The sequence below is a fragment of the Pimephales promelas genome, chromosome 8, assembly GCF_988280905.1.
Source record: "Pimephales promelas chromosome 8, fPimPro1.hap1.1, whole genome shotgun sequence".
Classification (NCBI taxonomy): Eukaryota; Metazoa; Chordata; class Actinopteri; order Cypriniformes; family Leuciscidae; genus Pimephales; species Pimephales promelas.
Genome location: NC_142776.1, coordinates 14,015,619 through 14,039,296, shown reverse-complemented (window position 1 = coordinate 14,039,296; position 23,678 = coordinate 14,015,619). Strand labels below are relative to the sequence as shown.

Sequence of the window (23,678 nt, the reverse complement as noted above, 5' to 3'; positions counted from 1 at the left end):
AAAGGTTGATTCTGTCAGTTCTGTGATCTCTCTGATGAGGCTTATAGAGATATTAATATGAAGGCTGCTGCGTGAGAAAATTGCGCAGGTCATTAATATGTCAGATCGGCTAAAAAAATGTGCTATAGTAGTGGTATAATGTCAATAGTTCAATGTCTGCCTACAATTCAATTGTATTAACTGCCCTAATAATGTTAGAAAGTCATGAAAATAAAAAAATGACACTACAACTTATCGTTATAAAATCATTATTTATCTTATTAAAAGTTAAGAATTCAGGTTTGTTTATCAGTACCATAGCAACGCTCAACTTCCGCTGGAATTGTCGGATAGGAACCGTCTGTAGATTTTCACAAGAGTTACATTTTTTGAACGCATCCGGATAACCAACATGTTTTCTTCGCACCGCACACAGTCGGACCCGTTTCGGACCCATTCGCATGCGGTCTGCGAATCTCCATAGGAAATTAATGACTTCCGGTCGTTTCGGAGCTGATTTCAACTGCCAGTGTTGTCAACTCCGCCTCCGTTTCACTCGTAAGCTGATATCAGTATTCAAGCATTCTCTATGATAAAAAATGTTTGTGAAAAAAATATTTTAATGACATGGTTTTGGCGGTTATAGAGTTCTAATATACAGTATATATATTCTAATATAGAGTTCAACTATAACCGTCACACCCATAGATATCATATACATAGTTCCCACATGACGTCACAACATACGGGCATTTGCTGACCCGGTTCCATTGCTGAGGGCAGAACATTAGAAGAAGCAATACAAGTTAAAGGAAGTGAAATGAGTTTCGTGCTAAAATGTGAAAATGGTCATCTCCTGCTGGGTCAATGGATGTGTTTACATCGTGCCGGAGGTTCAATTAAATTGGGATTTTACATACCCGTCATTAGACTCCATGAATGTGAGAAGACTAAGCTTTTGTCAGAACAACGACGGAGGTTATGGCTGGCGAGGATAAACAGGAAAGAAACTCACTCAAAACACGCAAGAATTTGTTTGACAAAAGCTCAATGTTGTGTTTTATTGCGAGTGTAAACAAATATAAGTTAATACTTTGCAGTTTGGATAATGTCCACTATGAACTAAATGACGAGGTATTAAAAACATACAAAACAACATTGTTTCCACTGTTCGATCACGTCCGCGACTCTCTCTCTCTCTCTTACACAAACACACATTCCAGCATTGCAGTCTGAGATTATGTCCCTAAAGAACCCGCTTATAAAGTAGTTCCGCATTACATAAATTAATTTGCACGCAAGTTATTTATTTTTATATTCATGCACCGAACCATGACGCCCGCACCGGTTTGTTTCAATATGAATACATGTACCGTTCCACCCCTATTCTTCAGTGTACAAATAAGTACATGCATATTACAGAAAGCACCCGTGACTGTTTTAAGGGGAACATAGGACTTAAGTTGCTGCAGTTGCTGGAACATAGGACTTAAGTTAACTGCAGGCTATGGCTTTTTAATAGACAGATAGTCTAGCATCATGTCACTTTTCCATTGATTGCACTTGAGCAAACGTCACCAAACCAACCCTCTGCAATCTGATTGTACGCCTCCAGTGATTTCCAGGCTCGGAATTGCTCACATGTGTAAAAACTCCTAGCCAATACCAGATAAAGGTACACATGAAAATACTGTATCTGAGGGAAAGCTGCATAATCAGTGCTCAGTGCTTCCTTCATTACTGCATAGGGATTCACACCATTTATGAATGAAATATTCGCATTGTACCAATCTCCGTCTTGTTTTAAGAGTCTCTTTATAATCTATTTCACTTTGTCTCTTCATGATTTGCGTAACATTATAAACAGAAATAAATATTTGTTTGTAAAACCACATTCTCTGATAAAACTTTGTAAACACCTATAGTAAACACAGCAGCTTATGCCCTCAAAGCTGGTATCTCCGGGGAGGTCACGTGACATTAATTTGCCTATTGGCCGCTGGGCACTAAGAAATCCGGCCGCCATCTTGAACCGGTCGTATTCCTATTGTGTTGCATAGCAGCAGTAGATGCCAGAGCACTGTGCAGCATATTCCTGCTCAAATCGGCAGACTATCGCTCGGGAATTACTTTTCACAAGTAAGATTTAAGATTTAACATAACCGTACTATTGGTTGTATTTTGTAAAAAAAAATATCCCATGTGCCCTGTATCATAGCTACATGTATGACCTTTGCAGCAAAAAAACCTGCGTGAAAATCAGTTCGGTATTTAGTGAGATATGACTCATTAAATGCGCTGACAGCTTGTATCACCTGCCAAACAGATTACACTGAGTGGAGCGGATAACCGGTTTAAGATGGCGGCCCCACGGCTAGTCCGTGTCAATAGAGGGAATGCGTGTGACGTCTACAACTAGATTTGATAAAAAATCGGAGGTATATTTTTACAGATTGCTATAGAAAGAGGAGCAAATGGATCGCTAAAATTCACAGAAACTAGTGGACTCCAGTCAGCGAAAGGTGGATTTGCAGTTTTCCCATATATTTATACCATTCCCATATATTTTGTATTGTTATATATAACAACTCATCAATTAAATATTTATCATTGCATATTCTGCATTATTGGATATTTTTTAATAAACAAAAAAAAAAACTATAAAATTTTAGGGATGGACGTTATGATGATATACATAATAGTCTATATATAACACTGATATAAGTAATCACCCGGATTTAGACCTACTTATATTGCATTTACATAAAGCGTTCACAGGCAAATTTGCTTTATCTTTATGGTCTATATTGCTTTTATTTTCCCCTGGTGCCGCGATTTCGACGGATTAGAAATGGGCTTGAATGAGCTCTTTGCCAGACTAACTTTCAGAGCAAATCTAAATTTGCCTGAAGTTGTCTGGGTTTTCCCAGGCTAACTGTTAGCATCACTATCAGACAATTCTGAAAGAAGCTAAAAGAATGTACATCTCTGAGATCATTCTCTTGAACATTAATAAGCCTCGCGTTTTGTTTAAAACTATTGATTCAGTTATTAATGTTCCACAAACTGTCTGTGTTGATGCTTCCCCGACAGTCTGTTTTTACGCTTTTTTAATGATAAAGTCACTTCCATTAGAGCTCTAATTTCACCTTCTGCCCGTGACCCCTCAGTCTCTGTTAGCTGCTCTTCTGTATTTGATAAGTTTGAGCCTGTGACATTGTATATGCTACAGGAGATTGTTGGAAATTTGAAGCCCTCAGGTTCACCACAAGATGCTATTTCTCCTCGACTCTTTAAGGAAGTTTTTTTCTACTCTGGTTTTTTTCTACTTTTCTAGACCGTTTGTTCTTGCAGTTGCTAATAGAAGTCTGTCCACTGGTGTGGGCCCTAACATTTTTAAACATGCTGTAGTGCAACCTCTACTCAAAAAATCTGGTCTTGATCCGACAGATCTTGCAAATTTTAGGTCTATTTCAAAACTACCTTTTATTTCTAAAATCCTTGAAAAGATAGTCTGCAATCAAATAATGGCTTTTTTGAAAGACATCAATATCCTTGAGGTATAGTCCGGCTTCAAATCTTTACACAGTACAGAATCTGCTCTTTTTAAAGTTTTTAATGATATTTATTTAGAAACAAATTCTGGTAATTATGTTGTTCTTGTGCTTCTTGACCTGACAGCTGCATTTGATATTGTGGACCATGAAATTTTGATTTCTCGCTTGGAGGATTGGGTGGGCATAAAAGGCACAGTGCTTGAATGGTTTAGGTCATACCTGGAAGGTCGGACTCTCTGCGTCAGCTGTGGAAATTCTGTCCTCTTCTGCACCACTCTCTTGTGGGGTCCCCAGGGCTCAATTTTGGGTCCCCCTCTCTTCTCACTGTATTTGCTACGGCTGGGCTAAGTAATTAGGAAACATGGCATATCTTTTCACTGTTACGCTGATGATAATCAGTTGTACATGCTGATTAAAAAGAATGACACTTTCAGTTCGTTAATAGTGTTTTGAGGATGTTAACTTGGATGGCTATAGATTTTTAAGTTTTAATGCTAATAAAACGGAAGTGATGATTTTTGGTGGTACTAATGGGACTCGTTCCGTTGAGTTTGGTGCTTTGGCCCAATATAATAAACCATTTATCATAAACCTAGGGGTTAAAATCGATGCTGATCTTAACTTCGACAGCCAGATCAGAGCAGTAGTCAAAACAGGCTTTTTTCAGCTGAGGAAATTTGCCAAAGTAAAGCCTTTTTTAGAACAAGTAAACAAGTAAAGCCTTTTTTAGACAATTTGATGCAGTAATCCATGCCTTTATCACTAGCTGGCTGGATTACTGTAACACTATTTGTGGGGGTTAGTGGGTCTTCTTTAGCTCGTCTTCAAATGGTGCAAAACGCAGCAGCACATCTCTTAACAGAGTACGTAAATATGAACACATTGGACCCGTCTTAGAGTTGCTTGACTGGCTGCCTGTACAGTACAGGATTCATTTTAAAATTCTTTTATTTGTTTTAAAATCATTAAATGGTCTTAACCCGTCTTATACAGTATATCTAAGTTATTACATCTCCACACACCTAATCGTTCTCTTAGGTCAGCTGATAAATTGCTCCTACATGTGCCTAAAACAAAACGTAAACTCAGAGGGGACCGTGCGTTTGCAATGGCAGCTCCAAAAATGTGGAATGACCTGCCTCAGCCAGTAAAACAGGCCACTTCAATCACTTATTTTAAATCTCTTTTTTAAAACGCATCTATTTTCTTTGGCCTTTAACACCAGGAGTTGACATTTTGCTTTTATGGTTTTGCAGTTTATGGTTTGTTTTTTATGGTTTTTGACTTTGTATTTTATGCTGCATGAATTGTGTTCTTTTTGTATATTTGTTCATTCTTGTGTACAGCACTTCATCTACTTGGGTCTAGTTCGGTTGTTGTAAAGTGCTTTATAAATAAAGTTTGCTTGCTTGATTGATTTCCTTAGAGAGAGGCTTTTGCAAGAGGCTAACACAAAACACCAGGACTTCCAAAATGTGAGCCAATCTCTGAGCTCCTTCTTAAATAATCTACCTAACAACAAGATTGACCCCCAAGATGATTTGACTCAGGTCAATGCCAAGCAGAACTCTCAGAAGGTTAGACCTGTAGACTATATATAAAATAAATAATCTGATTAAAAAAAGAAAAAAAAAAAGAAAAATTCTCACTATGTGGTTGTTTTCTTTTACTTGAAAGAGGGTGATAGAGGATATAAAAAGGAAAGGTGATGACATGGACAGGGTGGTTGATCTCTCCAAGGATCTCCAAAATACTCTCAAAGTAAGTCAAATGTTTGGGATACAGTAACATTGTAACATGTTTGGGCTGCATGTATCCAGAATCACACACCAAATATAACTTTTTATTTAAATGGGGTATAAAACTGTGGAAAACCTCTAATTATAAAATTGTGTGGCACAAACTGTTATGTATACTGTGTAAATTGTATATTGTATTTATTTTGGGCAGGAATATGAGATGAATTGTGATAAGTACAAAGCTACTCTTGATGACACACCTGTGACAAATGCTAAAAGGCTTCACACCGCCACCCTAGCTAGCGCTGTTGCAAAGCAGGTGAGTTATTTGAAATGTAAAACATTAGAAATGTTTATATTAATTAAATACTTAATTCCATATTATGTTTTGCTACAGGAGAAGGATCTTACAAACCATTATGCTGAAACAGCTGCTGAGAGTGACCAGTTACTAAACCAGATGAACTTTGCAAAGAGCATCATGTCTGAGGTGCAAATGAGAGAGCAACAGTTTTCATGTTTACCACTAATCAAAAGGCTTAATTTGTATTATACTGCAATTCATTTTATCTTTGTTATGAAAATAATCATGTGACTCTTCAAACTGATCACCTTTGAAATATTAACTGGTCTTACTTCTATTTACACAGAATGTGGTAAAAGTAAATGCCGTACATCAACAGCAACAGCTGCAACAAAAAGCCTCTGAGGACACTGAAGCTCTGCAGAAAGAATTAAAGGAGGAAATTGCCAAAAATACCAATACAGAGAATAGCCTGAGCACCATCAAGAACAGATATTTATCTCTGAAAAGTCGAAGAGGCGTAGAGCGAGTGGAGGAGAAAGAAGTTCTGCAGTATTACCGTGACCCAAAACTTGAGTCCAATTTGGAGGACTTTCAAAAAAAGATTCACGAAGAAGCACTGAAACGCACCAAAACACAAAGTGAGATTGAAGTAATGACTAGAAAGATCACTAGCCTAGAAAGTGAACTTAAGAACACTAAACCCAAACTAGTCACAAGAGAGGTGACAGAGGTAGAGAAAGACCCCCAGCTGGATGTAGAAGCATCAAATATTCGAGAAAAAATAAGCAAACTGAGAAGTGAACTTAAAATTAAAGAACAAGATAAGGCTTACCTGCAATCAGAGATGACAATTTTGGAACAAAAGAAGCAAATCATAAAAGAGACGGTTGTGCAAAAGGAAGTGGTAAGACAGGAAAAAGATCCAACAATGTTGAAGGCAGTTAGGACATTCGAGATGGATATCTCAGATGAAGGTGAGAGGTGCAAGTCACTGAAGAGTGAAATCTCCCAAATCAGAAGCCAGATCAATTCTTTAGAGATGCTCATCCCAACTTTAGAGCCAAAAGTTGTCACCAAGGAGGTGAAAAGGGTTGAGCAGGACCCTGTACTTATAAGTGAGTCTAAAGGGCTTCTGACTACAATAGAAGAATTGAAAACTGAGAACAAAAGTCTCTTGATTGAGCTTAGTACCCTTCAGTCACACCATGTTCGAATACAACAGATGAAGCCCCAAGTGGAAGTCAAAGAAATCATAAATGAGAACTTCAGGGTGGCACCTGAGACGGAGGCAGAGATGCAACGCTTGAGATGGGAGCTTCAAGACAGTAGCAGGAAGGGCTCAGACTTTGAGCGACAAATTAGTATTTTAAAAACGGAGCTTAATGCTCTGCATTCACAGAAACCCAAAGTTGAGTATAAGGAAGTAGTTCAGGTGGTTGAAAAAGAGGAAAGAAGTCCAGAGAATGTAAGAGAAATACAGAGGCTCTCAGATCAAGTATACTCCCTGCAAAAAACCTACAGTACTTTGCAGGATGAGGTTTTCCGTCTTAGAAAAGACAGGGATGAGTGGAAGACTGAAAAGTCAAAAGTTGAGACCAAGATTGTCACAAAAGATGTAACTAAATATGTTGATGACCCACTTCTGGAGAAGGAGGCAGATCGTCTCAGGAGAGAGATCCGTGAGGAAACTCAGAGGCGAAGAACTATAGAGGAAATGGTATTTGATCTTCAGAATAAATACATTCAGCTCGAGAGACAAAAACCAGAGGAAAAAGTAGTAGTGCAAGAGGTGGTGCGCCTACAAAAGGACCCAAGGCAGATCCTTGATCATGATAGGCTGGGAAGGAGTCTAGATGAAGAAGTGAAGAATCGTAGAAAATTGGAGTTAGAGGTGCAGCAGATGAGAGCAGTCATACAAGATAAGGAGATAACCATAAGGAGCAGTGATGAAAGGCAAAAAAAGATACAGGTGGAAACTGAGCTGAGACAAATTAAATCTAGGATCCATGAGCTAGAAACTGCCCCACCACCTATTGAAGAGAACATAGTTATAGAGGAAGTTCTGAAAGTTGAGAGGGATCCAAAATTAGACAAACTGACCAATGGTCTTCGGACAGACATGGATAAGGAGAGCAGTGACATTATGCGATTAGATAGAGACATCAGGAAAATGACATTCGAAATAGAAATCTTGCAGCGAGAGAAATCGGTTGAGAAGACCATCTATAAAGAGGTTGTTCGAGTAGAGAAAGATCAAGCAGTGGAAGCAGAACGGTCCCACCTTAGAGAACTGTTACAACAGGAGAAAAATGCCAGACGAGATCTTGAGGATGAACTCCATCGTCTAGATGAGAAACTGCAGCGACAAGCAAGCAAAAGAACAACCACGTCCCTGGAGGAGACCAACCTGATTCATGATCGGGACAAGCTGCAAAGAGAAAAAGAAAACCTCCAGAGAGAGCTAAGAACTTTGGAATCTGAAAGACAAAATATCAGCATCTCATTCCACCAGCAGTCAAGGCTTATGAGTGAGAGAAATCAAATGAATAGGCAAAAAAGCATTAAAATGGAATCTGATGTTCAAAGGCTAGAAAGGGAGATCCTGGAAGAGAAGGACACAATTCACAAGCGAGATAACATAATCAGGGAGCTACAGAACAGTTTGAGGAAGGAGGATTCCTCAGAGACTCGCAGCACTAAGGAAGTCAATGTCTCCACAAAGATTAGTATCTTAGACCCTAACACTGGTAAAGACATGTCACCATATGATGCCTACATGAAAGGCTTCATCGATCGCAGCCAGTACATGCAATTACAGGAACTGGAGTGCGACTGGGAGGAAACCACCACAATGGGACCTGATGGTGAGATTTCTGTTTTGCAAGATCGCAAGAGTGGCAATCAGTACTCAATCAAAAATGCACTAAAAGAAGGCAGGGTGACTAAATACCAACTACAACAGTACAAGGATGGCAAAATGCCCATCTCAGAGTTTGCACTTCTTGTGGCTGGTGAAACAAAATCTCGGTCATACACCCCAGTTAGCAGCCAACCAACTCAGCTTAATGAAGTGTTTCCCATCTGCGGCGTGTATGATGTACACACTGATTCATGTCTAAATGTGCGCAGTGCCATGGTTCGAAAGATGATTGACACCAACACTGCTCAAAAGCTTCTTGAAGCACAAGCAGCCACTGGTGGCATCATGGACATCAGCAACAGCACAAAATATTCTGTCAACAAAGCAGCTGATCGAAATTTGATTGAGCCCAGTCAACTACAGCGGTTACTAAATGCTCAGAAGGCCTTTACTGGGGTTGAGGACCCTGTGACTAAAGAGCGTCTATCAGTCGGAGAAGCTGTGCAGAAAGGGTGGATGCCCAAAGAGAATGCCATGAGATACATGGAGGCACAATTTCTGACAGGTGGGTTGGTCAACCCCAACAAAGCAGGAAGAGTTAACATTGTGGATGCCGTCAGCTCTAAGATGATTAACAGTACAATGATGAGAGAGCTTCAGGAAGAGATCAACTATGCAAAAGAGCTGATTGATCCCATCACAAAGGAGAAGATCAACTACAAGCAGGCTTTGGCTCGTTGTACGACAGACCGACTCTCAGGTCTTCCTATGATTCCTGCTTCCTCCAAAGATTCTGCCTATGCTACCGCATATTTCCCTCATACATAGACACTAATAATCTACATAAGTTTACAACATTTATCATGCATTCAAGTTTCTGCACTGTCAACCATTTCTCCTTGGCTAAGATGAAAACATTATATTTCACACAAAAAACAGTCAAGTCCTGGAACCAGTTTATAATTGCAAGTTTTTAGTGGGTGTGTTGATTCAGTTTGTTCCAGTTAAAAAATCTGCAACACCAGGAAAAAGATTTTAAGATAATTAATGTATAACAATAATGGTAACACTTTACAATAAGGTTCATTAGTTAACATTAGTTAACTACATTAGTTAGCATGAACTAATGATGAACAGCGCTTATACAGCATTTATTAATCTTTGTAAACGTTAATTTCAATATTTACTAATACTTTATTAAAATCTTGTTAACATTAGTTAATGTGCTGTGAACTAACATGAACAAACAATGAACAACTTTATTTTTATTAACTAACATCAACGAAGATTAACAAATACTGTTACAAATGTATTGCTCATGGTTAGTTCATGTTAGTTAATACATTAACTATTGTTAACTAATGAACCTTATTGTAAAGTGTTACCACAATAAACGTTTAGTGATAAAACATTTTTTGATCTGGTCTGTACTTGTAATACAATTTGTTGTAAATCTGAGGTGCTATAAAATCTCTAAAATTTGAACACATTACTAACATTAGTTATATTTAATCTCAGCTGATGAGATGCTTACGTTTACTTAATTTTTACATAATGTAATGGGGCAGAATATTGTAACACAGAACAAAGGGAATATTTATCCAAAAAAAAACAACCAAACAAACAAACAAACAAAAAAAAAATAACATGTTATGCGTGTTTTATTTGCATGGTATGATGGGCCAGAAGAGCAATTTCTGATTTCAAATCATTATACTTTTAATTATTTATGTCTTTACCATTCTCTTTACTTTCTAATACTGCTGAAAATAAAACTGCAACAATGATTTCTGTCTTTTTTGTTTCTAATTTGTTCTACTAAATGTCAACACACAAAGAGTGGTATTAAGTGTATTATTTGTAGGCATAACATTTTATTAAGCAGAACACATACTGTGATATTTCTTTGTAATTGTGCTTAAATGTATTTAGTTATTTTTAAAATACATTTTAAAAGCATTTCTTTCTAAGTAAACAGAGGTATAGTGTTTGACCTACCTCCTGCACTAGACATCAAAAATCCAAATTCTGTAAAAATCCAACTGACAATCCTACACTTTTGAGAGGTTGACACAAAGTCACACATTCTCAAATTGTACAAAAACACATTGATAAATAGTTCTCAGTTGATCACATTTCACAGGATATGTATGAGGGCTCTCAGCGTGGAGCTTGCACATTCATCTTAGTCTCTCTCTCCTTAAAGAAGCGTCTCTGTTCCATAATGGCCTGTTGCATTAGTGCAAGGTCTACTCCATCAACACAAGCCAAAGCACGGGCATGCAGTATATTTCCACTTAATCCTGAATGCAGAAGCAACAGAAAAATACTGGTTAAAACAATTAGTCTGGTAAAACACACAGACATTCAGAGTACAAACAACAAAACTGCCTCTAGATTTACACTGAGTAGGCAGAAACTTGTTTTAATCATGTTGTCTTATTCAAACTCACCATCAGTATTTTCAATTTCACCCAGGACAAAATACTGAGCTCCAAGTATGGGCTGGAAAGGTTCAACAAGTGTTGTTTTTACAGACACGTGGCACTGTGCAGAGGACTGCTGACCACTTAGAACAGCTTTGGACTCTTCTGGCACGTAACTTGTAAATCTAGATGGACACAAGCTAAATTTTATTTTTAAATATTTTTACAAGCGAAAGAAATACATGATGATTAAAAATTCAAAAAATTAAAACTATTGATCAATATTTACTAGCAATTATAACAAAACAAAAGAGCTAAGAGACAAGAAAAAGCGACTGGATCCTTAGGCCCATCCACACTACTGCGTTTTCGTTTAAAAACGGAGCCCTTTTGCTATGTTTGCACCTCCCGTCCAGACTAAAACAGAGAAGTTTAGAAACACTGCAGCTCCGTTTTGCTTTTTGAATCTCCGGAGGGCGTTTTAGTGAAGATGGGACAAAACGGAGGACTTGTTGCAAAATGCTGACACAGAGGCTCACGCTCGGCTCTATGATTGGGTGTCATCAGTCGTGACGTGTCCTTCACTGATTCGTCAGCCACCGTTTGCACCGGCACGCACATGCCCAGTGTTGGTGAATGGTCCCGTGATCCGCGTTTTCAGTCGTTTTAATGTGGACTGAGATCAATTCTAATACGCAGATAAAACGCTGGTGTGGACGTAGATCGTATTCATTTTAATTCTCCGTTTTTAAACAAAAACAAAGTAGGGTGGACAGGGCCTTAAAGGTATAGCGGAGGATTTTCTTTTTCCGGGTGGGTAGTCTATACTATTGGTCCACCTAAGTGTCAATCATTCTGGTGATATGTTTACGTAAGGCCATCGTACGTGCTCATCCCTATGCAGTTTTCACCTTCAGGTGTATTATGTCGGAGTTACGGTTTCAGCCATTCCTTTGAAAATGGCTGAGGGTCGAAAGAGAAAAAATGTGTACGAAGTGTATGATAAGAAAAGAAAGGCCGCAGAATATAGAAACAAGACCAGAGTGATTTTGGGTGAATATCACACGCTGGCGTGCGCTAAAAGCACAAGTTGGGCTTCTCACTGATGCCGCAGTCGCGAAGATTCTACTAGACAGGTAAAGTTTGTCATGCTATTTGGAGAAATCCATTTAAAATCACTAGTAAAAGTTAATGCAAATACAATAGCACTGCTTATATGCAAAATAGTTCCCTCAGAACGTATTTCATGTGCTACAGGGTTGCACATATCATGTCTTGAGTCCTCGGTCACTCAATCGATCAGTATAATAAGTAAATAAAACACGGAAGGGCATTTGACATGTTGTCTTTTTTATGAATGTTTTTGAGTTAGTTTAGAATTTGCAACATAATTGTGCAAGGCGTAATAGGCGTTCCCTCTCGGGAGCAAGAGTGTTGTGTTTGTGCATGTGCATTTTTTTAAAAAAAAATTGGAGAGGGCGGGTCTTCTCTAAAATTCTGAAAGATCCTCCGCTATACCTTTAATATAGCCTAATAACAAAAGTACAAAAAAAATAAAATAAATAAATAAAATAAATAATTGTGACTTTTTATCTCACAATTCTGACTTTTTTTCTCACAATTGCGAGTTTATATCTCGCAATTCTGACTTTATTTCTCAGAATTGCGTGATATAAAGTCGCAATTGCGAGTTATAAAGTCAGAATTGCATGTCATAAAGTCAGAATTGCGAGATATAAAGTCAGAATTGCGTGATATAAAGTCAGAATTGCGTGATATAAAGTGGCAATTCTGAGGGAAAAAAAGACAGAAGTGCTACTTTTTATCTCACAATTCTGACTTTTTTTTCTCACAATTGCGAGTTTACATCTCGCAATTCTGACTTTATAACACATAATTGCGAGTTTATATTTCCGGTGAAATACCGACATCTTTTCTCAGAATTGTGAGATATAAACTCGCAATTGCGACTTATCAGGCCAATTCTAAGGGGAAAAAAAGACTAACTTTTTTCCCCCTCAGAATAGTTTAAATCTCACAATTCTGACTTTATATCATGCATTTCTGACTTTATAACACGCAATTGCGACTTTATATCTAGCAATTCTGACGTTATATCTCGCAATTCTGTCTTTATATCTTGCAATTCTGACTTTATAACTCGCAATTCTGACTTTATATCACGCAATTCTGACTTTATACCTCGCAATTCTGACTTCACATCTCGCAATTCTGACTTTATATCACGCAATTCTGACTTTATATCTCGAACTTGCGACTTTATATCACGCAATTCTGACTTTATATCTCGCAATTCTGACTTTCCATCTCGCAATTGTGAGAAATAATGTCAGAATTGCGAGAAGTAGCCTAAACTCACAGTTGTGAGAAAAAAAGTCAGAATTGTGAGATAAAAATTCGCAATTACCTTTTATATCTTTCATTCTATGGCGGAAACAAGCTTCCATAGAAAGTAGGCTACTATTAATATATTATAGTAATTATTTCAGCATTTTCTGCTATATTGTCCGTCAATGAGAAAATGTATAAAATTAGTAAAACACAAACATGTTTTCCCTAATATTTGGAGAGGCTACAACACCGAACGTAATAATTTTGGATTCTGGTTCAAAACAAAACTATCTGTTTAGCATAGTTATATTTTAGGCTAAATTTAGTTACATCCTAAAATGCAAATTCTATAAACATCTTTTTCAATGTTCACATGAATGAAATGTTTTACAAAAGAACAAATAAATGTAACCAACATTTTTAGTCACAAACACGGAAGTTCGCAGCACTTCTCGGAATAGATTATTAAGCAGTTAAACTAAAGATATAACGGGGTTACATGAATAAAAATCGCACCTAAACATTTCCGACAACTTTAACAAGTGGACCGACCTGCCAAACGTTCGCACTGACACACCATCTTTTACCAGGTCTGTATTGATCTCCCAAGGAAAGTAAAACGCGGCTGGAGACGGCAGCATATCAGTTTAACATGCATATAGATACTTGAATCATTAGAAATTAAGATTATTTTAGTTACTTCACACTTATCTCCATTTAATCAACAGCTGTGTTCGACATCGTCTGCGCTTACATGTAAAACTGATCGGCGAAGGAGAAGCTGAAAACGGAACGTGTAGTCAGACACATCTGCTTCCCGTAGTGACGCTCGCGCGGTCATAGATGTAATATAGGTAGATTCCCTATCGACCAGCACGGACGAGCCGTGGAGCCGCCATCTTAAACCGGTCATCCGCTCAGTCTGATTTGTTTGGCAGGTGATATGAGCTGTCAGCACACTTAAAGGTCCCCTGACATGAAATTTTCATTAGGGCCCGAGCACTAACAGTGCCAGGACCCTCTTGAAACTGTGAGGGTTATTTTTTTTTAGGGCCCAAGCCCTGAAAGGGTGAAGGCCCTATTGTTAGGGCCCGAGCACTAACAGTGCGAGGACCCTATTGGAACTGTTAGGGTTCTTATTATTAGGGTTATTATTAGGGCCCAAGCCCTGAAAGGGCGAAGGCCCTATTGTTTTCCTTAGGATTATTCTTTTCTATTATTATTAGGGCCCAAGCCCTGAAAGGGCGAAGGCCCTATTGTTTTCCTAAGAATTATTTTTCTTTAGTATTATTATTTTACTACCTTTTTGGCACTTTTGGAGCCCTTAACATGCTCAAAAACTCTTGAAACTTTGCACACGGGTCAGAACCCGCGGCCATCAGAGCCGGGCTGAAGCTGGTACCTGGGCGTGGCAGGGGGGCTCGTCAGCGCCCCCTGGAACGGGGTCCGAACACTCGGTCCATAACTCAAACACGCTTGCATGTAATAATATGAAACTCGGTACACATGTTGATCTCATCGTTTCATCTATACCTCGCGCTCTTACTTTTTACCCCAGCCCAACAGGAAGTCGGCTATTGAGGTTTGTTTGTAAAACGCTCGCAATGGTATTTGAAATACTCCTCCTAGAGCTTTGATCCAAATTCGACGAAACTCGGTCAGCGTGAAGTCAAGACATTGAGGATGAAAGTTTGCGAGGGGATTTTTGATATCTCTAACGGTTTGTCCGTGGCGAGGAAATGAAATCATGGCGAGAAACGTGAAACAGGAAGTGTGTTAAAACTTCAGCATACATTAACTGATCTTGATGAAACTTCAGCAGTGTGTTCGCTGTAAGAGGACGATCACATGGATGTGACTATTGTGAGTCAAAGTTATAGCGCCACCAACTGGCAGCAGGAAGTGTGTCACTTTCAAAATGCTTTGAAATCACCCTTTTATTTTTACCCGATTTGCTTCAAACTTCATCTGTATAATGTAAACATAGGGCAGATGTAGACCTGTGAATGGATTCTTGATATCTTTGAAAACTGTTGCCGTGGTGACGCATCAAACTTTACCATTCTTTTAGGATGCTTTTGAGACCCTTAGCATGCTTTAAATTGCATGAAACTCGACAGACACATCACATTTATTAGCCAGTAGACATGTGCAAAGTTGCAGAAACGGGCGTGGTGAGGGCTCAGTAGCGCCACCTTTTGACAAAAGTGGGGTTGTTAGTTTTATCTACAGTTACAAAAATCGGTATGTATATTGTACTCCTCGAGCCGGACAACTTTCTAATTGACACTCATTAGCTAGGACCCACAGAAAGTCAGATATGTTTGTTTGAATGTAGAGAAAATCTCAGAATTTTGCCAGTGTCTCAGTGTCCCTCTGTGTGAGTGAGAGGAGGGGCGCCTGTCAGGTTAATTTTAACCCTTTATTTGCTGTGTGCGACTTCTCTGGCATTTTCGGGGGCCTTAACATCCTCGAAAACTCTTGAAACTTTGCACACGGGTCAGAACCCATGGCCATCAGGGCCGGGCTGAAGCTGGTAACTGGGCGTGGCAGGGCGGCTCGACAGCGCCCCCTGGACCGGGATTTGAACATTTGACCATAAATCAAACACACTTGCATGAATTAATATGAAACTCGGTACAATTATAGATCACATCAGGCCAAACAACTTTCGTGCTCTAAGTTTTATGACAGTTCAAATGGAAGTTATTTATGAATTATGAATTATGGGTTGTTTGAATAATTGTCCTAGGAGAAATACATCAAATCACAATGCATGTGTTTACCAATCACAACCAAACTCGGTGTGCATGAAGTCAAGACATTGAGGATGCTCAATTCCGGACGGATTTTTGATATCTCGAACGGTCTGGCCGTGGCGAGGAAATGAATTTTATGACTGAAAAAGGACACATAAAGTGTGTTATAACTTTGCTCAATTTACCTACAGTTACAAAACTTACCACGTATATTGTTCTCGTCAAGCCGATCAACTTTCCAATTTAAAGTCATTCGCTCTGAGCAACAGAAAGTCAGATATTGGAGTTTGAATGGATTTATTTCCCCTGCGATTCTCTCTCTCTCTCTCTCTCTCTCTCTCTCTCTCTCTCTCTCTCTGTGTGTGTCTGTGTGGGGAGGGGAGGGCTGTTGTCTGTGTTTATGTGTGTGTGTGTGTGGCTGGCTGTGATTTTTCCTACAAGTCCTTGTCTCTAAGTCCTTGTCTTTTTGCATAACAATTTGCATAACAATATTTTTAAATGACAAAATAGGCATATAACCCCCATCTTTTAAATGCATAGTTTGCTTTAAATAAAAGTAAGATTGTATTTGTAATTGAAGTTGAATGAATTTAAAATTCATGTGCTATATTTCAATATATTTGTTTTCCTTAAGATTTTAAAACACTAACTTCATTAAGTTGGCTTGAGAAAGCCAACTTACTGAAATCCTATTTAAACTTATTATTATTCTTCTTCTTTTTCTTACTCAAAAATTTCTGACTGCTACTCCTCCTAGAGCTTTAACTCTACAAACTCCAAACTCGGGTCAGACCTTCAGACTGTTCTGACTCGAGTTGCTATATCTTTTTAGACTGATTCGACTTTCAGGTTTCTTAAAAATTAATATTAAAAATCATAAAAATCCCATTGACTTTCATTGCAGCATGGTCAAATTGAGCCAAGACTACGGTGGCCCAATAGCGTACAACAAAAACTCAAATCTAAATTCCCTGAAGCCCTAGACTCAATTAAACTACCATTCTATATGTACTAATGAACTTATCTATCTATCTATCTATCTATCTATCTATCTATCTATCTATCTATCTATCTATCTATCTATCTATCTATCTATCTATCTATCTATCTATCTATCTACCTAATCTTTCTTTCTTTCTTTCTTTCTTTCTTTCTTTCTTTCTAACTAATCTATCCATCTTTCTTTCTTTCTAACAAATCTATCCATCTTTCTTTCTTTCTAACTAATCTATCCATCTTTCTTTCTAACAAATCTATCCATCTTTCGTCCTAAATAATCTATCCATCTTTCTTTCTAACTAATCTATCCATCTTTCTTTCTAACAAATCTATCAATCTTTCTTTCTAACAAATCTATCCATCTTTCTTTCTATCAAATCTATCCATCTTTCTTTCTATCAAATCTATCCATCTTTCTTTCTAACAAATCTATCCATCTTTCTTTCTAACAAATCTATCCATCTTTCTTTCTATCAAATCTATCCATCTTTCTTTCTAACTAATCTATCCATCTTTCTTTCTATCAAATCTATCCATATTTCTTTCTAACAAATCTATCCATCTTTCTTTCTAACAAATCTATCCATCTTTCTTTCTAACTAATCTATCCATCTTTCTTTCTACCTAACAAATCTATCCATCTTTCTTTCTAACTAATATATCCATCTTTCTTTCTACTTAACAAATCTGTCCATCTTTCTTTCTAACAAATCTATCCATCTTTCTTTCTAACAAATCTATCCATCTTTCTTTCTACCTAACAAATCTATCCATCTTTCTTTCTAACAAATCTATCCATCTTTCTTTCTAACTAATCTATCCATCTTTCTTTCTACCTAACTAATCTATCCATCTTTCTTTCTAACAAATCTATCCATCTTTCTTTCTACCTAACAAATCTATCCATCTTTCTTTCTACCTAACAAATCTATCCATCTTTCTTTCTAACAAATCTATCCATCTTTCTTTCTACCTAACAAATATATCCATCTTTCTTTCTAACAAATCTATCCATCTTTCTTTCTAACTAATCTATCATCTTTCTTTCTAACTAATCTATCCATCTTTCTTTCTAACTAATCTATCCATCTTTCTTTCTACCTAACTAATCTATCCATCTTTCTTTCTAACAAATCTATCCATCTTTCTTTCTAACAAATCTATCCATCTTTCTTTCTATCAAATCTATCCATCTTTCTTTCTACCCAACTGATCTATCCATCTTTCTTTCTAACAAATCCATCCATCTTTCTTTCTAACAAATCTATCCATCTTTCTTTCTAACAAATCTATCCATCTTTCTTTCTAACAAATCTATCCATCTTTCTTTCTAACAAATCTATCCATCTTTCTTTCTATCAAATCTATCCATCTTTCTTTCTACCTAACTAATCTATCCATCTTTCTTTCTAACAAATCTATCCATCTTTCTTTCTACCTAACTAATCTATCCATCTTTCTTTCTAACAAATCTATCCATCTTTCTTTCTAACTAGTCTATCCATCTTTCTTTCTACCTAACTAATCTATCCATCATTCTTTCTACCTAACTAATCTATCCATCTTTCTTTCTACTTAACTAATCTATCCATCTTTCTTTCTAACAAATCTATCCATCTTTCTAACATCTTTCATGATGCTAGCTACATGCTAATCATGCTAGCTTCTTGCTAAAAACATGCTAGCATGATGCTAGCAACATGCTAATCATGCTAGCATGATGCTAGCTACATGCTAATCATGCTAGCTTCTTGCTAAAAACATGCTAGCATGATGCTAGCTACATGCTAATCATGTTATTTTGATGCTAGCTACATGCTAATCATGCTAGCATGATGCTAGCTACATGTTAATCATGCTAGCTTCTTGCTAAAAACATGCTAGCATGATGCTAGCAACATGCTAATCATGCTAGCATGATGCTAGCTACATGCTAATCATGTTAGCTTCTTGCTAAAAACATGCTAGCATGATGCTAGCAACATGCTAATCATGCTAGCATGATGCTAGCTACATGCTAATCATGCTAGCTTCTTGCTAAAAACATGCTAGCATGATGCTAGCAACATGCTAATCATGCTAGCATGATGCTAGCTACATGCTAGTCATGCTAGCTTCTTGCTAAAAACATGTTAGCATGATGCTAGCAACATGCTAATCATGCTATTATGATGCTAGCTACATGCTAATCATGCTAACAACATGTTAATCATCTTAACTACATGCTAATCATATTAGCATCAAGCTAGCTACATGCTAATCATGTTAGCTTCTTGCCAAAAACATCTATCTATCTATCTATCTATCTATCTATCTATCTATCTATCTATCTATCTATCTATCTATCTATCTTTCTTTCTTTCTTACTAATCTATCTTTCTAACTAATCTATCCATCTTTCTTTCTTTCTTTCTTTCTTTCTTTCTTTCTTTCTTTCTTTCTTTCTTTCTTTCTAATTCCATCTTTAAAACTTCATTCAAACTTCAAGATTCTTCAAACGCTCTGGTCTGGCTTTCTCAAGCCAACTTAAAGTTTGTGTCATCAAACTTTTTTTTCTAGTTCTTATCTGAATTACAAATATTTGTTTCTGTATAAAATAATACTCTGACTAAAAACACATTTGATGTTTTTTTTTTGGTATTTTTATTTACATGTATTTATGTGTGTGTGTGTGTGTGTGTGTGTATAAAGTGCAGGGTTTTTTTTAGATAAAGTAGAATTTCTATAACTATGTGTTGAACTAATAAATCACTCTTGTGTGTTAAACACAATCTACTTAATACAGACAACTTCATTATAAAGATAAATAACAAATCCAAAAAATATATGATTATAATCTATGACAAAAAAAGCCATTACAAACTATATTAATGGAAAATACACATTGCTCTTTGTATTGTTGTAAAATATTCATGAAAAACAAGATGACAAAAATCAAAAAGATAAATTATTTTAGATATAGCCATGTTTTAAATGTATAGCAGAGATGTTAATTGAGGCAGCAACATACAAACTTTCTAGAACAACATGGACCTGGATAGCTGGTTTTTATGGAGGACAGTGAAGAGGAAGAGGGTGCAAATCAAACAGCTCATTCTCAGACTACACAGCAAACAGCTTAAGTTTTTAGTGCTTTGTTTGAGGTTTTTAGTGCTCTGTCCTATCTATTATCAACATATAATAGATGGAACAGAACAAGAAAGGCAATTAATAATCTGTCATTGCGTCACTGCATTATGATATGAAAGGCTCAGTACAGTGTGGCACAAAACGCTTATGCGCATCCCGAGTGGAGAATGATGCGCTTAAAGCCACATGGAGTTACAGCGCACAGCGCATCGAGTCCGCATTGATGCAAGCTCTACAATACACTTCTTTTTGATAGTCAAAGCGGGGTTACGTTTTTACACGTCGTACAGAATAAACCTAAAGGCACCAAGGTGGCGGTGCCACCGGCTTTATATTAAATATAAATATAGCTGTGAGCAGCGATAAAGGGCCAAAGCCGGCGGTACCACCATCCCGGTGCCTTTGGGTAACTAAAGGCATCAGGGTTGCGGTGCCACCGGCTTGGGCCCGCAATCGCTGCTCGCAGCTATATTTATTATTAGGGCCCAAGCCCTGAAAGGGCGAAGGCCCTATTGTTTTCCTTAGGATTATTCTTTTCTATTATTAGGGCCCAAGCCCTGAAAGGGCGAAGGCCCTATTGTTTTCCTTAGGATTATTATTATTATTATTATTATTATTATTTATACGACTATTCGGGCACTTTTGGGGCCCTTAACATGCTCAAAAACTCTTGAAACTTTGCACACGGGTCAGAACCCGCGGCCATCAGGGCCGGGCTGAAGATGGTACCCGGGCGTGGCAGGGGGGCTAGACAGCGCCCCCTGGAACGGGGTCCGAACACTTGGTCCATAAATCAAACACGCTTGCATGTAATAATATGAAACTCGGTACACATGTTGATCTCATCGTTTCATCTATACCTCGTGCTTTTACTTTTTACCCCAGCCCAACAGGAAGTCGGCTATTTAGGGTTGTTCGTAAAACACTCGCAATGGAATTTTTAATACTCCTCCTAGAGCTTTGATCCAAATTCGACGAAACTTGGTCAGCGTGAAGTCAAGACATTGAGGATGAAAGTTTGCGAGGGGATTTTTGATATCTCGAACGGTTTGGCCATGGCGAGGAAACAAAATTATGGCGAGAAACGTGAAACAGGAAGTGTATCATAACTTCAGCACACATCAACCGATCTTGATGAAACTTCAGCAGTGTGTTCGCTGTAAGAGGACGATCACATGGATGTGACTATTGTGAGTCAAAGTTATAGCGCCACCAACTGGCAGCAGGAAGTGTGTCATTTTCAAAATGCTTTGAAATCACCCTCTAATTTTAACTCGATTTGCTTCAAACTTCATCTGTATAATGCAAATACATGGCAGATGAAGACCTGTAAATGGATTCTTGATATCTTTGAAACTGTTGCCGTGGCAACGCATCAAACTTTACCATTCTTTTAGGATGCTTTTGAGACTCTTAGCATGCTTCAAATTGCATGAAACTCGACAGACACATCACATTTATTAGCCAGTAGACATGTGCAACGTTTCAGAAACGGGTGTGGTGAGGGCTCAGTAGCGCCACCTTTTGACAAAAGTGGGGTTGTTAGTTTTATCTACAGTTACAAAAATCAGTATGTATATTGTACTCCTCGAGCCGGACAACTTTCTAATTGACACTCATTAGCTAGGACCCACAGAAAGTCAGATATGTTTGTTTGAATGTAGAGAAAATCTCAGAATTTTGCCAGTCTCTCAGTGTCTCTCTGTGTGAGTGAGAGGAGGGGCGCCTGTCAGGTTAATTTTAACCCTTTATTTGCTGTGTGCAACTTCTCTGGCATTTTCGGGGGCCTTAACATCCTCTAAATTTCTTGAAACTTTGCACACGGGTCAGAACCCATGGCCATCAGGGCCGGGCTGAAGCTGGTAACCGGGCGTGGCAGGGCGGCTCGACAGCGCCCCCTGGACTGGGATTCAAAAATTTGTCCATAAATCAAACACACTTGCATGAATTAATATGAAACTCGGTACAATTAAAGATCACATCAGGCCAAACAACTTTCGTGCTCTAAGTTTTATGACAGTTCAAATGGAAGTTATTTATGAATTATGAATTATGGGTTGTTTGAATAATTGTCCTAGGAGAAATACATCAAATCACAAGGCATGTGTTTACCAATCACAACCAAACTCGGTGTGCATGAAGTCAAGACATTGAGGATGCTCAATTCCGGACGGATTTTTGATATCTCGAACGGTCTGGCCGTGACGAGGAAATGAATTTTATGACTAAAAAAGGACACATAAAATGTGTTATAACTTTGCTCATTTTACCTACAGTTACAAAACTTTCCACGTATATTGTTCTCGTCAAGCCGATCAACTTTCCAATTTAAAGTCATTCGCTCTGAGCAACAGAAAGTCAGATATTGTAGTTTGAATGGATTTATTTCCCCTGCGATTCACTCACTCTCTCTCTCTCTCTCTCTCTCTGTGTGGGTGTGTGTGTCTGTGTGGGGAGGGGAGGGCTGTTGTCTGTGTTTGTGTGTATGTGTGGGGGGGAGGGGAGGGCTGTTGTCTGTGTTTATGTATGTTTGAACCACACAGTGTGGCTGGCTGCGATTTTTCCTATAAGTCCTTGTCTCTAAGTCCTTGTCTTTTTGCATAACAATTTTGTATTTTTTTTAAATGACAAAATAGGCATATAACCCCCATCTTTTAAATGTATAGTTTGCTTTAAATAAAAGTAAGATTGTATTTGTAATTGAAGCTGAATGAATTTAAAATTCTTGTGCTATATTTCAATATATTTGTTTTCCTTAAGATTTTAAAACACTAACTTCATTCTTTTCTGAATTACAAATATTTGTTTCTGTATAAAATAATACTCTGACTAAAAACACATTTGATGTTTCTTTTTGTATTTTTATTTACATGTATTTATGTATGTGTGTGTGTGTGTGTGTGTGTGTGTGTGTGTGTGTGTGTATGTATAAAGTGCAGGTTTTTTTAGATAAAGTAGAATTTCTATAACTATGTGTTGAACTGATAAATCACTCTTGTGTGTGTTAAACACAATCTACTTAATACAGACAACTTCATTATAAAGATAAATAACAAATCCAAAAAAATATATGATTATAATCTATGACAAAAAAAGCCATTACAAACTATATTAGTGGTAAATACACATTGCTCTTTGTATTGTTGTAAAATACATTCATGAAAAACAAGATAACAAAAATCAAAAAGATAAATTATTTTAGATAATTATTTTAAATGTATAGCAGAGATGTTAAATGAGGCAGCAACATACAAACTTTCTAGAACAACATGGACCTGAATAGCTGGTTTTTATGGAGGACAGTGAATAGGAAGAGGGTGCAAATCAAACAGCTCATTCTCAGACTACACAGCAAACAGCTTAAGTTTTTAGTGCTTTGTTTGAGGTTTTTAGTGCTCTGTCCTATCTATTATCTACATATAATAGATGGAACAGAACAAGAAAGGCAATTAATAATCTGTCATTGCGTCACTGCATTATGATATGAAAGGCTCAGTACAGTGTGGCACAAAACGCTCATGCGCATCCCGAGTGGAGAATGATGCGCTTAAAGCCACATGGAGTTACAGCG

The 23,678-nt window shown here is 37.6% G+C and overlaps 2 protein-coding genes across 5 annotated transcripts in view; one reads left to right on the top strand and one right to left on the bottom strand.

Annotated features, from left to right (window-relative positions):
• evpla (envoplakin a) overlaps positions 1–9,986 on the top strand; it is a 35,832-nt gene extending 25,846 nt beyond the window's left edge. Inside the window, exons 18-22 of the mRNA XM_039662500.2 lie at positions 4,963–5,113; positions 5,214–5,297; positions 5,487–5,594; positions 5,673–5,765; positions 5,926–9,986. Of these exons, the coding sequence (XP_039518434.2) occupies positions 4,963–5,113; positions 5,214–5,297; positions 5,487–5,594; positions 5,673–5,765; positions 5,926–9,270 (3,781 nt within the window). The 3' untranslated portion in view covers positions 9,271–9,986. The remainder of the gene's footprint in view (positions 1–4,962; positions 5,114–5,213; positions 5,298–5,486; positions 5,595–5,672; positions 5,766–5,925) is intronic.
• Positions 9,987–10,296: 310 nt separating this feature from the next.
• Positions 10,297–14,131, bottom strand: ten1 (TEN1 subunit of CST complex). 4 transcript variants are annotated; one of them, XM_039661651.2, is made up of 3 exons: positions 13,975–14,131; positions 10,896–11,053; positions 10,297–10,745 (listed from the first exon to the last, which is right to left on the bottom strand). In XM_039661651.2, exons 1-3 carry the CDS (start codon positions 14,028–14,030, stop codon positions 10,603–10,605), a joined length of 357 nt encoding a protein of 118 aa, XP_039517585.1. In that variant the 5' UTR covers positions 14,031–14,131; the 3' UTR covers positions 10,297–10,602. The 4 variants fall into 4 exon arrangements, with proteins under 4 accessions (XP_039517585.1, XP_039517586.1, XP_039517583.1 ...); XM_039661652.2 differs by having other exon boundaries at positions 13,921–14,056; XM_039661649.2 differs by having other exon boundaries at positions 13,737–14,026.
• Positions 14,132–23,678: the final 9,547 nt, after the last annotated feature.

Bases quoted from the DNA above. Each gene is read 5' to 3' on its own strand.
- ten1 (XM_039661649.2), bottom strand. From the start codon at position 13,861: ATGCTGCCGTCTCCAGCCGCGTTTTACTTTCCTTGGGAGATCAATACA. The intron at 11,054-13,736 runs GTGCGATTTTTA...GTGTCCATCTAG, and splicing joins AAGTTGTCGGAAATGTTTAG to ATTTACAAGTTACGTGCCAG. The intron at 10,746-10,895 runs GTGAGTTTGAAT...TTCTGCATTCAG, and splicing joins TGAAATTGAAAATACTGATG to GATTAAGTGGAAATATACTG.